General features: G+C 36.8%; 1 protein-coding gene and 1 pseudogene across 2 annotated transcripts; one reads left to right on the top strand and one right to left on the bottom strand.

Annotated features, from left to right (window-relative positions):
* The first annotated feature begins 100 nt into the window (after positions 1 to 100).
* On the top strand, positions 101 to 3536 carry LOC107717807 (ras-related and estrogen-regulated growth inhibitor-like protein). 2 transcript variants are annotated; one of them, XM_016524677.1, is made up of 4 exons: positions 101 to 633; positions 743 to 796; positions 1121 to 1197; positions 2195 to 3536. In XM_016524677.1, exons 1-4 carry the CDS (start codon positions 519 to 521, stop codon positions 2603 to 2605), a joined length of 657 nt encoding a protein of 218 aa, XP_016380163.1. In that variant the 5' UTR covers positions 101 to 518; the 3' UTR covers positions 2606 to 3536. The 2 variants fall into 2 exon arrangements, with proteins under 2 accessions (XP_016380163.1, XP_016380162.1); XM_016524676.1 differs by having other exon boundaries at positions 551 to 796.
* Positions 3537 to 3966: 430 nt separating this feature from the next.
* LOC107717800 (uncharacterized) lies at positions 3967 to 11954 on the bottom strand (annotated as a pseudogene).
* Positions 11955 to 12582: the final 628 nt, after the last annotated feature.

Raw genomic sequence — 12582 nt, 5'->3', positions numbered from 1 at the left:
ACAACATAAAAATAGCAAATAAATATAATTAGAAAGACTTTTCCACCATATACCAAAAAATGTAAAACGTATAGGCTACCTTCATATAACAGACACTTTTAAATATAAATATTAAAAACGACATCTCTGGAATATATTAATGGCCTAAGTTGTAGTTGTTACCCAACTATTTTGTTATAAAACATTTTAAAACCTTTTGTTTATCGCTGTACGAATGCAAACAAAACAAGCATGATTTAAGGCGCTCTCTTGCGCTGGCAATATTTTGAGGGCGGTATGAGTTGATTGTGGTTGAAAGACGAATAAACAAACCTTGCTGTTGTTGATATAAACGTCTAACACACAGGGCTACTTGATAGGACTAGTTTTAGGCAGTTTGCTAATGAGAACAGGCGCACTGTTCTCTGATTGGTTTAAAGGCGACTCAACTTCCATAAGCCCCACCCACTGTTTTTATATATAGTTGAAGTAGCATGTGAAGCGCACACTCAAGATATTCACAGGCTTCACTAGGTGAAATGGTTGTTCTGGTCAAACCAAATCTTCAGTTGGGCAGCAAAGCGATGGATGGAAATCAGCACAAAGTTGAGGCCAATGTTCTGCTGCTTGGAGCAGAAAATGTTGGGAAGTCAGGTGAGCACAAAACTGAACTTGACTTTGAATGCAGAGATTTTTGTCATGTTTCTATTATCTATTTTGTTAAGCTTGCGAATAATACTTTATTATATTTATTTGTCTGCAGCCCTCACTGTGCGATTTCTCACCAGAAGGTTCATCGGAGAATATGGGGATATTGGTACGTCAAATGAGATTTCTGGAATAAAAAATGCGGGGTGTATATATTTACATTTAGTTAAAAGTTGCTGTAAGTCATCTGTTCCAGTGGCGCAGATGGATAAGTGCCTGCTATTGGCTTTTTGACATGATCCACCCGGGTTCGATCCCGCCTTTTGCCGAACTTTTTTTTCTCCCTTGTAATTTGTTATTTTGATTTCAGAATTGTGATTTGTTTAGCACTTCTCTGCCACCGTAGATTTAGCCTACTATAATACCATTCTTAACCTACAAGCTATGTTGTTTATGAACGAGGAGTCTTTAATTTCAACATGCTCTCTTTCAGAATCAATATACAGTCATATTGACAAAACCGATGGGCGAGAGATAGCCTTAAATATTTGGGACTCCCTGTATCCACAGGTATGACGTGTATTTTGTTTGAAATATTTGGGTTACAATACTAGAATGCATGAAGAGGTCAAATTGTTTTAATATGCCAATTAATTTGATAGGTTTTGTCAATAATAATATATAATTCCTTGACTCATCCTTGGTCGGTCAATAATATCGTCAGTTTGTTTTATTCTCTTAATAAGATTTGAAGAAAGAAAAAAGCAAATTAAATCAAGTTAGTCCAAATGTAGGCTATTAGAAAAAATGGGTGTTAAAAAATATGTATATATTTTATATTTGTATATTATATTGTTTCTATATTCACCATGAAAATATAGCCAGCCAAAGCTAGCATGGAGTTAAAAAACAAATTAATAAAAATATGGTTTGTGAGTGTCAATTTTATATTCTGTGTTGATAAATGTAATTGTGTTTACAAAACGTTTAAAAAAAGTTTATTTACCTTATATTTGTCCTAAATTGGTAGGCTCTTTATTAATATTTTTTGTCTTTATATATATTGCAGCAAGGATTTTTAAAATTAACAATCACATTTGCATATTTAATACTTACTATTAGAATAATTTTTAGATTGATCTTAATTTAGTTGAATCTCACAAAACATGATATATTTTATGATTATTGTAAATGCATATATATATATATATATATATTAGTGTTAGGGTAAATAAATCTGAAATTATACATGCTGTACCAAAAAAAAGTTTAAACACACCTGACTGAATTAATATTCTAATGACCAAAATACTTTTTAAGCTGAGGAAGGTTGCTTTAAATAGGAAAAAAGGAAAAGCATAATAATTAGTAAAATACAGTGAGAATAATAATCATATTGAATTTTATACTTTATGTATGTGTGAAGTGGACATGAATACTTTTTTTTATCATATTTAATTATGCTGAAAATAAAGATTAAAAACCTATGCATTTATTCAGTTTTTTTTGGATCATACTTTCTTGTTGAAGTTAATGTGATTTGACCCTCTGAATTCTGATTCTCCAGAGCTGCGAAACAACTGAATCCATCAGTGACAAGCAGATGCAGTGGGCAGACGGTGTGATCCTGGTCTATAGCATCTGTGATCGCTCCAGCTTTGAGGTGGTCCGGCAACAGGTGCAGCTCATCCGCCAGACTAGGAAGCTGTCCGCATCTACCCCAATCATCATCGTGGGGAACAAGCGAGACCTGCTGCATCAGAGAGCCGTGTCGAGTGAGGAGGGCAGACTGTTCGCCCTCTCGGCAGCCTGCGGCTTCTTCGAGATCTCGGCGGCGGAAACCTACCACGGTGTGCTGCTGGTTTTTCACGAAATCCTGGACCTCATCAAGGAGTCCAAAGCACTTAAAAAGGGAATGGTTGGAATCAAGGGTATAGTCAGAAGCGTGTCTGCAGTGTTTGGAAAGAAACGAGAGTGAAGAACTGTTGAAGATGATGAGTAAGATGAAGATATGAGGCCCCTGGCAGCCTAGCATCTAAATAGCTGAGAAGAGGACCCCGGCTGATTGGTTTTTGGGGCCGAAGGGAGACACTTTCGCCTTATTAACTAACCCTCATGGATGGTGGAAGGAAAAGTATAAGAAGACAGAATGTTTAAAGTTCAGAGCCCAGCGTTATGGTGAAGAAAAGCAGATGAAGTTTGTTACAGCAAGGCGATAAAAGATGTTCTGAAAATAAGTGATCCTGGGCTTTGATGTAAGCTGGTCACTGGGTATGTGTATTGAAATGAAGAGATGGCCCGGATCTGTCGTAGTCCTTGTCATTTCTCACAGAAAGATCCTTCAGCTCTGAACAGATGATTTAAACAAATTCAAGTGAGCTTCTGCTTTGGATTTCAGATGCCTGAAATATAGAGATGGACTTTATCTTCCCTGCATTGTTCCCATTTGAGTCTCCACTGCCATTTAGATGTGAATTATTAAATGTGGCAATTGGGAGGAGACTATGTGTAGTAAAATGTATATAGATATTTTATGTATATATTGTAATTTCCATAACATCGTTTCCTGGATAGTTTTTTTGAGGTTGGTGGTAGTATAAATGCAACTCCAGTAAAGGCTTGTTCACACCAAGGATGATAACTGTAACTATAAACTTTTAATAATCATTCTAATGAATGATACAAACAATATTGTTGGACAGCCAATCAGAATCAACATGACTTAAGCTTGGGCTTTTATTGTCCATTGGTGTGTATGCCAACATAGTTACTGTTAGTTATTGTTATAATGTTCTTTCTTGGTGTGAACTTAAGAGTGACATATAAAGAAATTCAGAGTGAGATATTAAGAGTGTCTGTACATGTTATTAACCTGTATATATTTGAATCTTTCACTTTTGTATATAAACATGCTGTCATTTAGTTAGACCTTTTTTGGAATGTTTTTATTGCTTGTGTCTCAACAATTAATTTCAATAAAGTGAAGAAGAAAAAAAAAACATAAAACATGCCTTGATTATATTTAACTATATATTTACTGTTTTTTATTTCTTGTATTAAACATTTAGACTGCATTTGAATGTTTTCAAAAACATCTTACTGACCCCAAAATTTTGAACAGTAGTATTGTCTCATAAGCTAATTATTAAACAAAAGCAGTAAAAATTTTAATATTGTGAAATATTATTACAATTTAACCAAGGGACCTTTACCTTTTTTACACGATCAGCTATTCATTCTATACTCAAAAATCGCTCAAAACAACAATAACATTTTATAAAATGTTTTATTACATTTAAAGTAAATATAACATTTGTTATAGGAAAAAAGTACTGCAGGATAAAGGCTGTTAGGATATTAGCTATAAATGTCTTTGAAGTCACTAAACACCATTTAGTGACATTACATGCCTGTCTATGTATAACACACTTCACTTTATGTTTCTCACTCAGTAGTTACACATCCTGGATCTTAAAGCATAAAACACACCATGAATAATCAAAGTGACATTAACAGTATCTTATCCTCTCCTCTCGATTAAACATGAGTGACCTTGGACTGCATGTCAAACCAATTTTCAAACGTTTCATTTCCAACTGATCAGAATCCTTGCATCATCTTGTTTCACTCAGTGCACTGATCTAACTATCAGTCATTCATTGACAGTCTACAGATTAAACACTGCTTATAGTGTATAAGAACTAAGAAAGCTGAAGAATAGAAACAGTTTTATTTGGTCTAAACAAAATGTTGTGTTACATGCTATTAATAATAATATATATAGAAAAAATGGTGCTCTGTCATTTCTGCTCATTTGTTAAGTTGTTTTTTTTGTCCTAACTTCTAGAAACAGGCATTCAAAGCTAAAAAAATACTACATACCCAAACGGCACTTCAGAGCGCAAATCTGTACTGTTTTGATTCCAAGTAGCTAAAACAATGCTTTATTTTAAACCATCTACACGTACTGAATGCTCGGCTAATGATGCTATTTAATAATTAGTCACCAGATTTGTTTTTGTAGGCCTACTACAGAAGCCACTGTATGGATTGTTGTTTGAAGGTATGTTTGCTGTACTATCCATAAGTTAACAGCCTGTGAGATGCAGCGATCTGCGTTTGAATGCTCTGATTACATGTTTGAGAAAAGTGGAGCCTAATGTTCTGTGGTTTCCACCACAGGTATGACCTGATCTTCAGATGAAGGGCCAGAGCTCAGAAACTCAAATGCCCGTTGGCTCTGTGTTACTAACTGCATAATGGGAGCCAGCAGGACCTCGGTGGCTGAGGAACGACGGCGGATCATATCAGTGGTGGGCACAGCCAGTGTGTCAATTTCTGGAGTGCCTGAAGGCTGGGAATCTAGCTTCAAACTGCCTTTACGGCCATTTGGGACTGGGGTAGGAGTTGGGGAGAGAGCTGGGCTTGATGGTAGCCCGCTGGCAGACCCGCGACGGGAGCGGGCGTAAAGGCTTCTGCGGCGACGCGGGCGACTGTCCATGGCCTTGAGGAAGAGGCTGTTTGCAGAGGCACGGCTGGAGGGACTCTCAGGAAGTTCACCTGGAATTGGATTGTTTGCTGCATCGAGATCAGAAACCTGTTTTACCTGAGAGGGAAGAGAGGAACAGTCATTTCATTTCATTTACTTATATAGCACAAATAAACACAACAGGAGTTGACCACAGTGCATTACAGATTATAAGACTAAGATAAATGACAAAAAGAGAATAAAAAAAAAAAGTCGTAATCCAAGACTCTGATACTTACTTTGATTATTTTGAAAATTTTAATTTATTATATTTGTTGAACAAAAGAAAAAGATCACTGCTCAAATCTGCTCTTGACTGAATAACTCCTTTAGCTTTAATAAGGACTAATATATATATATTAAATGTATACATTATAGTATTTCATACTTAAAGACTGTTAGACATACCTGAAAAATTTGTGCTATTGCTTGTAATTTGTTCATTTGTTCTTAACTGACCATTTATGTTAATGTACATTTTAGTACAAGTTTATGTATTGTTTTTTTTTTTACTAATTTTGTTATATGATACACATACAGTAATTGACACATTTGAAACTTTTGGAATTGTATATTTTTCTTAAGATGCTCAAGATATGCAACTTAAATAAATTCTTTGCATATAATTTCCTGAAATAAATATGTTCTTTGTCTTGTTTTCATTTTGATAATCCATTACATATTAGAATGGTATGTTGTCGCTGAAATGAAAACTGACTATTACCTTCACCTCACCCCACCTGTCAGACCAGAGTTGCACCCCTTTATGCTGTCTTTTTTTAAATTAAAATGCATTTAGCTAATTTCAGAAAACAGAACTGTTTACAGATAAAAAGTTCAAATATTGCTAATTTGGTTTGAGCTTCAAACCCATTTAAACAGTCTGAAACCGAAAAGAAGTGTTTTTAGACTACAACAGTTCTTATATGTGATTGAAGTTTAATTAAGTTGTACAGTGTCTTGAAAGCATTATGTACCTGATCTAAAATTATCTGTGTTCAAAAAAAATGAAAAAAGCAAACCCATCATTCCACAAACACATTTCCCATTACTGAAAAGAAACATGGTAACCTGAAGAGAAAACAAACCAGGCCATGTGATTAATGCAACACACTATGAAACACAGATTTACTCATTTAGTTTTTATGGGAACACAGAGTGATAAATTTAGCTTTGTTCATCCTATCAACTCTAAACAGACGTGTTTGGCAAAAAAGGAAAAAGAAAATTATGTTTAGACTGATAGAGCCAATCGTTTTGCCTCATAACATGATTCTAGAGTGTTCTTTGTCACTAGAACATGTACTTGGATGTTTTTGAATTTTTGCATTAGAACAGGTTCTAGGGTGTTGTTCTTGTATGTGTGTGTGTGTGTATGTGTGTGTTCTCACCAGGTCATAGAGTGGGGTGGTGTTGATGAGCAACTGTATGAGAATCTGTCCCAGTTCCAGTAGGTCGTTCATGATAGTGCGTACCTGGGTAGGCAGAGCCAGTATCTGCTGTACAGGGGGCAAAACCTTCAGTGCCTGTATACCTGACGTGAGCTGAGCCTCAAGAAGAGAACGCAGCTCCTCCACGCGATGCACCTGACTCGTGTAAAATGACAGAAGCACCTGACACCTCGCCACCGGTCCACTGCACAGCACGTGAATTACTGTAGGGCATTGTGCTGCCAAGTCTCATCGTTGTATGTCGCTGACAACTCAGCATCAATCTTGGTAGAACACAATCTGTCACTCACATTTCTGCAATCCAGGCCCTCTGGGGTGTCTTTAGAGTTTGTTAATTAAGACTCTTTTGAACACAGTGCACTTGGGCTTTCATGCTCTCAGCCCCAATTACTCTCCACCCTCCTGCTGCGAAAGCACCAAAGGACCCTGTACAGACAAAAGTCCACCTTGGCCCTTTGATCCTATATGGGTAGACAAGTCTGAGCCTGTCTGTCTGATAGAGGCCATGTGTCTAACAGCTCAGTTGAGGTACAGTCTATCTGGACACGAGAACAACAATTTACCATCAGTGTAACCAGGCAGAACTGAGGGGTACTCTATGCTTCACTGATGGTATTGGGTAGATTCTTGGGAACAGTGGTAAAATGGAAAAATAATAATAATTATTACTCTAGGGTTAATACCTGGAGATATATACCAGGGGTTTTCTTATTAAAAAAAAAAAATTATATATACAGTTTTAATCGCTCCATAAATCACAAAATACCGCCAGAAAAAAACCACCATATTTAGAGGTTACAGTGGGTACGGAAAGTATTCAGACCCCCTTACATTTTTCACTCTTTGTTATATTGCAGCCATTTGTTAAAATCATTTAAGTTAATTTTTTTTCCTCATTAATGTACACACAGCACCCCATATTGACAGAAAAACACAGAATTGTTGACATTTTTGCAGATTTATTAAAAAAGAAAAACTGAAATATCACATGGTCTTAAGTATTCAGACCCTTTGCTGTGACACTCATATATTTAACTCAGGTGCTGTCCATTTGTTCTGATCATCCTTGAGATGGTTCTACACCTTCGTTTGAGTCCAGCTGTGTTTGATTATACTGATTGGACTTGATTAGGAAAGCCACACACCTGTCTATATAAGACCTTACAGCTCACAGTGCATGTCAGAGCAAATGAGAATCATGAGGTCAAAGGAATTGCCTGAAGAGCTCAGAGACAGAATTGTGGCAAGGCACAGATCTGGCCAAGGTTACAAAAAAATTTCTGCTGCACTTAAGGTTCCTAAGAGCACAGTGGCCTCCATAATCCTTAAATGGAAGACGTTTGGGATGACCAGAACCCTTCCTAGAGCTGGCTGTCCGGCCAAACTGAGCTATCGGGGGAGAAGAGCCTTGGTGAGAGAGGTAAAGAAGAACCCAAAGATCACTGTGGCTGAGCTCCAGAGATGCAGTCGGGAGATGGGAGAAAGTTGTAGAAAGTCAACCATCACTGCAGCCCTCCACCAGTCGGGGCTTTATGGCAGAGTGGCCCGACGGAAGCCTCTCCTCAGTGCAAGACACATGAAAGCCCGCATGGAGTTTGCTAAAAAAACACCTGAAGGACTCCAAGATGGTGAGAAATAAGATTCTCTGGTCTGATGAGACCAAGATAGAACTTTTTGGCCTTAATTCTAAGCGGTATGTGTGGAGAAAACCAGGCACCTGTCCAATACAGTCCCAACAGTGAAGCATGGTGGTGGCAGCATCATGCTGTGGGGGTGTTTTTCAGCTGCAGGGACAGGACGACTGGTTGCAATCGAGGGAAAGATGAATGCGGCCAAGTACAGGGATATCCTGGACGAAAACCTTCTCCAGAGTGCTCAGGACCTCAGACTGGAACTAAGGTTTACCTTCCAACAAGACAATGACCCTAAGCACACAGCTAAAATAATGAAGGAGTGGCTTCACAACAACTCTGTTACTGTTCTTGAATGGCCCAGCCAGATCCCTGACTTAAACCCAATTGAGCATCTCTGGAGAGACCTAAAAATGGCTTTCCACCAACGTTTACCATCCAACCTGACAGAACTGGAGTGGATCTGCAAGAGGGAATGGCAGAGGATCCCCAAATCCAGGTGTGAATAACTTGTTGCATCTTTCCCAAAAAGACTCATGGCTGTATTAGATCAAATGGGTGCTTCTACTAAATACTGAGCATTTTTCAGTTTTTCTTTTTTAATAAATTTGCAAAAATGTCAACAATTCTGTGTTTTTCTGTCAATATGGGGTGCTGTGTGTACATTAATGAGGAAAAAAATTTAACTTAAATGATTTTAGCAAATGGCTGCAATATAACAAAGAGTGAAAAATTTAAGGGGGTCTGAATACTTTCCGTACCCACTGTAAATATATATTATCACTGTATACAAATAAATACACATAAATGTAACAATGTCAAATTTGTATTATAGATTTATAATGAATTCATAATTTATTATAATTTTATTGTTGATAAAATCTAAAATAATGTTTTTTTAAGTCTCTTATGCTCACCAAGGCATCACATTTGATTGACATACAGTAAAAACAGTATTGTGAAATATTATTCCAAAGAACTGTTTTCTATTAAAATATACTATAAAATATAATATATTTTCCTGTGAGGGCGAAGCTCAATTTTCAGTAGCCATTACTCCAATGTTCAGTGTCATATAATCCTTCAGAAACTATTCTAATATGATGGGTTGGTATTCAAGAAACATGTCCTATTATTATCAATGTTGAAAACAGCTGTGCTACTTAATAATTTTGTGGAAACTGTGATACATTTTTTTTAGGATTCTTTGATGAATGTAAAAAAAAAAGCATTTAACTTTCTGTAACAATATAACAAAATAAAAGTATTCATTTCTTTAAAATAAAAATCTGACTCCAAACTTTTAAGCAGTAGTATATATACATGTTGTCATATATAATTGCTGGCAAACAGAACAGTTGTCTAAAGTTAAAGAGCTTGATTCTCCTGAAAGCTAGCAGTATGTTTGTTCTCCTCATCTCATATTTTTTCATCCTGTAGCTGAGTGTGTTATCTGTGTGTGCGGGTTGTTTAGTGGGTGTTTAAGTCACATGCAGCAACCGCCAAACGGCACGTAGCACTAGATCCCACTGGGCTTCCAGCTCAATCATGACCATCTTCTCTCTAAACAAGCACTTCCATCAAAAACACACTGCAGCCTGACTTCTTGATTTCAGCTTTGATTTCTGGGAAACAATTATTGCCTTCCTTTTACACAAACAGAAACATTTCATCATTTATTTTTATTGCAATTTTGAGTCACTAAAGGACTAATATGCTAGACTATCAGATGCTAAAGTCTCTATCTAGCTTGAACATTACTGTAACTTTAATATGAAGAAGTGTACAAATTAGTGATTCAAATCAGAGGTGATAAATCTACTCCACTACTAAGTGACTAGAAACATAAATGTAAAATAATATTGTGTGAATAAATTCTGTTATCAATTAGGCGTGTTATCACTTTGGCATGGTGTGGATTAGTGTGAAAAAGGTCATACATGTTTTCAGCTCATGTTGTAATGCAGCTTGAACTTTTCTCTCCCCTTCCTCATGCCCTTTGCCTGAATGTGTCTCAGGGGTCTTAATCTGGAACAAGTAATTACTGTGATTTTATTCTATGTCTGCAGACTAGACAGGAAGCCCTGAGGGTGGCAGAGCAGGGCGAATGACTGCAGCATGGTACTGCAGAACGTATACTGTCTATTTTAACTTCAAACTCCAAGAAGAGGGGATAGGCTATGGTTTGAGGACGTTCTGAGGAGGCACTCCCTGCCGATATCATCCTGTCAGTGTACATTGTTGAATCTCTCACCCAGTTTAAAATTTGTGATTTCATCTTAACATATCAGATATCACTCTCCAATATTGACTTGTGACTCATGTTCTCATTATCCTGGGTCTCCTTCAGTGTTATTTTAGTACATATTTTCTGTTTTCATTTAAATTTTAGTTAAAGTTTTAGTCATTTTGTTGTTTTTTTGTCATGTTTTTTTTTTTTTAATATGTCTATATAGTTTTTATTAAATTTTATTTCATTTTTAGTTATTTTAGTACATCAAGTTAAACTACAGTTTGGCAACTGGCTGAAATAAAAATAAGTTTTTGTATATTTTATTTTATTTTATTTCAGTTCACGTTTATTTTATTTCAAGTATTTTTAAAAATTGTTTTAGTTTTCGCTAACTATTATAAACCTGGTCTCTTTTGAAGGGCCCAAGTCTTTTTTTCCCCTACATGTAGGAAAGTCAAATAAAAACATTTACTTTAAAATATGAAAATTATTAAATTGGAATATAAAATACTTTATATATAGTTTGGCTCCCCATTTAACAGTGATCATGTTTCAGGGCTTGATACCTACATGTACATTTTTGGAGCCACTGAGAAACTGGTTCATGCAGTTAGTTTGGGAAAAGAGTAAGTGTGCCATCCTCAAATAGTCACTACGACTTTATGAAAATTTGGCCGAGCATTTAATTAAGATAAGGTCAAAGATTTAGCTATTTTTTTTGTACACGGGGCCTACCTTTTCGGCATCTGCAAAACGCTGTCCAGTCTTTCTCTCAGCCTCATCAATCTGTGGTACAGCTGAATGTATAGGCACAACAACAGACTACGGATACGTGTCCACATTCGAGGCTCTTCTTCTTCATCATCATTATCTTCATCTTCATAGCTCTGCACTCTTATCTCCCACTCACGACCTGCAAGATGAGAAAGTGCAAAGTGGTTGTGATTTCAAAACAACCTATATTACTCAGAATTCAGCTGAAAGAGGTTCTACTTAGTCTAATACTGAACTCTTGAGTGTAAAAAAAAAGCTAATTTGATAAAATATGTTATTACACGTTTGTCTACATCCCTCTGAAAGTGAGATGGTGCCAAACAACTAGCAAAACAGAAGAACATTTGAACGTCTCCCTGTCCGGTCAGAGCCTGTATGACTTTCTTACGCAGCGTGGATGGCAGAGGTAGATATTAGGCCACTGCCGCCTCTGACTGAGTGATGAGCTCATCCAGACCAGCGGTGATCACTCGCCCTGGTGCTGATTCTTGAACTTCCGCCAGGAGGCGCAAGCTTATCTGTATCAATTTATCCCATCCGTCCACGGCTCTGTCCAGCTCATCATTCACTCGAGACTGCGCATCATCCAGCCTCGAGAAGAATGCGTCTTTCAGATTAGCAACCGCCTGAGGGAAGAAAAGGCAAGCTGAGCATCAAGAGAGGTAATGTTATGGGACAGAAGCAGAAAAAGCATCAAGATTTACGTTCATATGAAAAGTGACCAGGCAGGCACAGAGGGAAACACGTACAACAAAAATAACCGCAAACACATACTACTAAATAAGTTACTTTGGACCTACTTTATCTTAATAAATTAAGTCAAAATTAACAGTAAACCTTTTTACAAGGTTTCGCTAACCGAAAAAGTCAGACTGCGCGAAAAGTCGCCTGAAACTCAACTAACAACGTTTTCCGTTCAGTAACGCAAACAACACTGACGAAACAATAACCCCCCTCTGTCATTATTTGTACATATAATGAATTTAAATTCATCAAATATATCACAAAGAAAAATAGTTTGTTTATAAATTCTTTAAGATTTTAAAGGAGCCATATGATGCGATTTCAATTTTTCCTTTCTCTTTGGAGTGTTACAAGCTCTTGGTGCATAAAGAAGACCTGTAAAGTTGCAAAGACTAAAGTCTCAAATCCAAAGAGATATTCTTTATAAAAGTTGAGTCAACCACGCCTACCTAAAACGGCTCATTCTAACACGCCCCCACATGTCTACATCACAATGTGGGAAGATTTGCATAACGCCGCCCAAATATTCACGCAAAGAAAGAAGGCGTAACTTATATTCTCGCTGTAGTATTGTTGTTGCCACCGCCGCCATGT

This window comes from Sinocyclocheilus rhinocerous, unplaced genomic scaffold (genome assembly GCF_001515625.1).
Source record: "Sinocyclocheilus rhinocerous isolate Xijiao unplaced genomic scaffold, SAMN03320098_v1.1 scaffold1204, whole genome shotgun sequence".
Taxonomy (NCBI): domain Eukaryota; kingdom Metazoa; phylum Chordata; class Actinopteri; order Cypriniformes; family Cyprinidae; genus Sinocyclocheilus; species Sinocyclocheilus rhinocerous.
The sequence above is the reverse complement of the archived record's forward strand: the minus strand, read 5'-3'. Positions and strand labels throughout refer to the sequence as shown.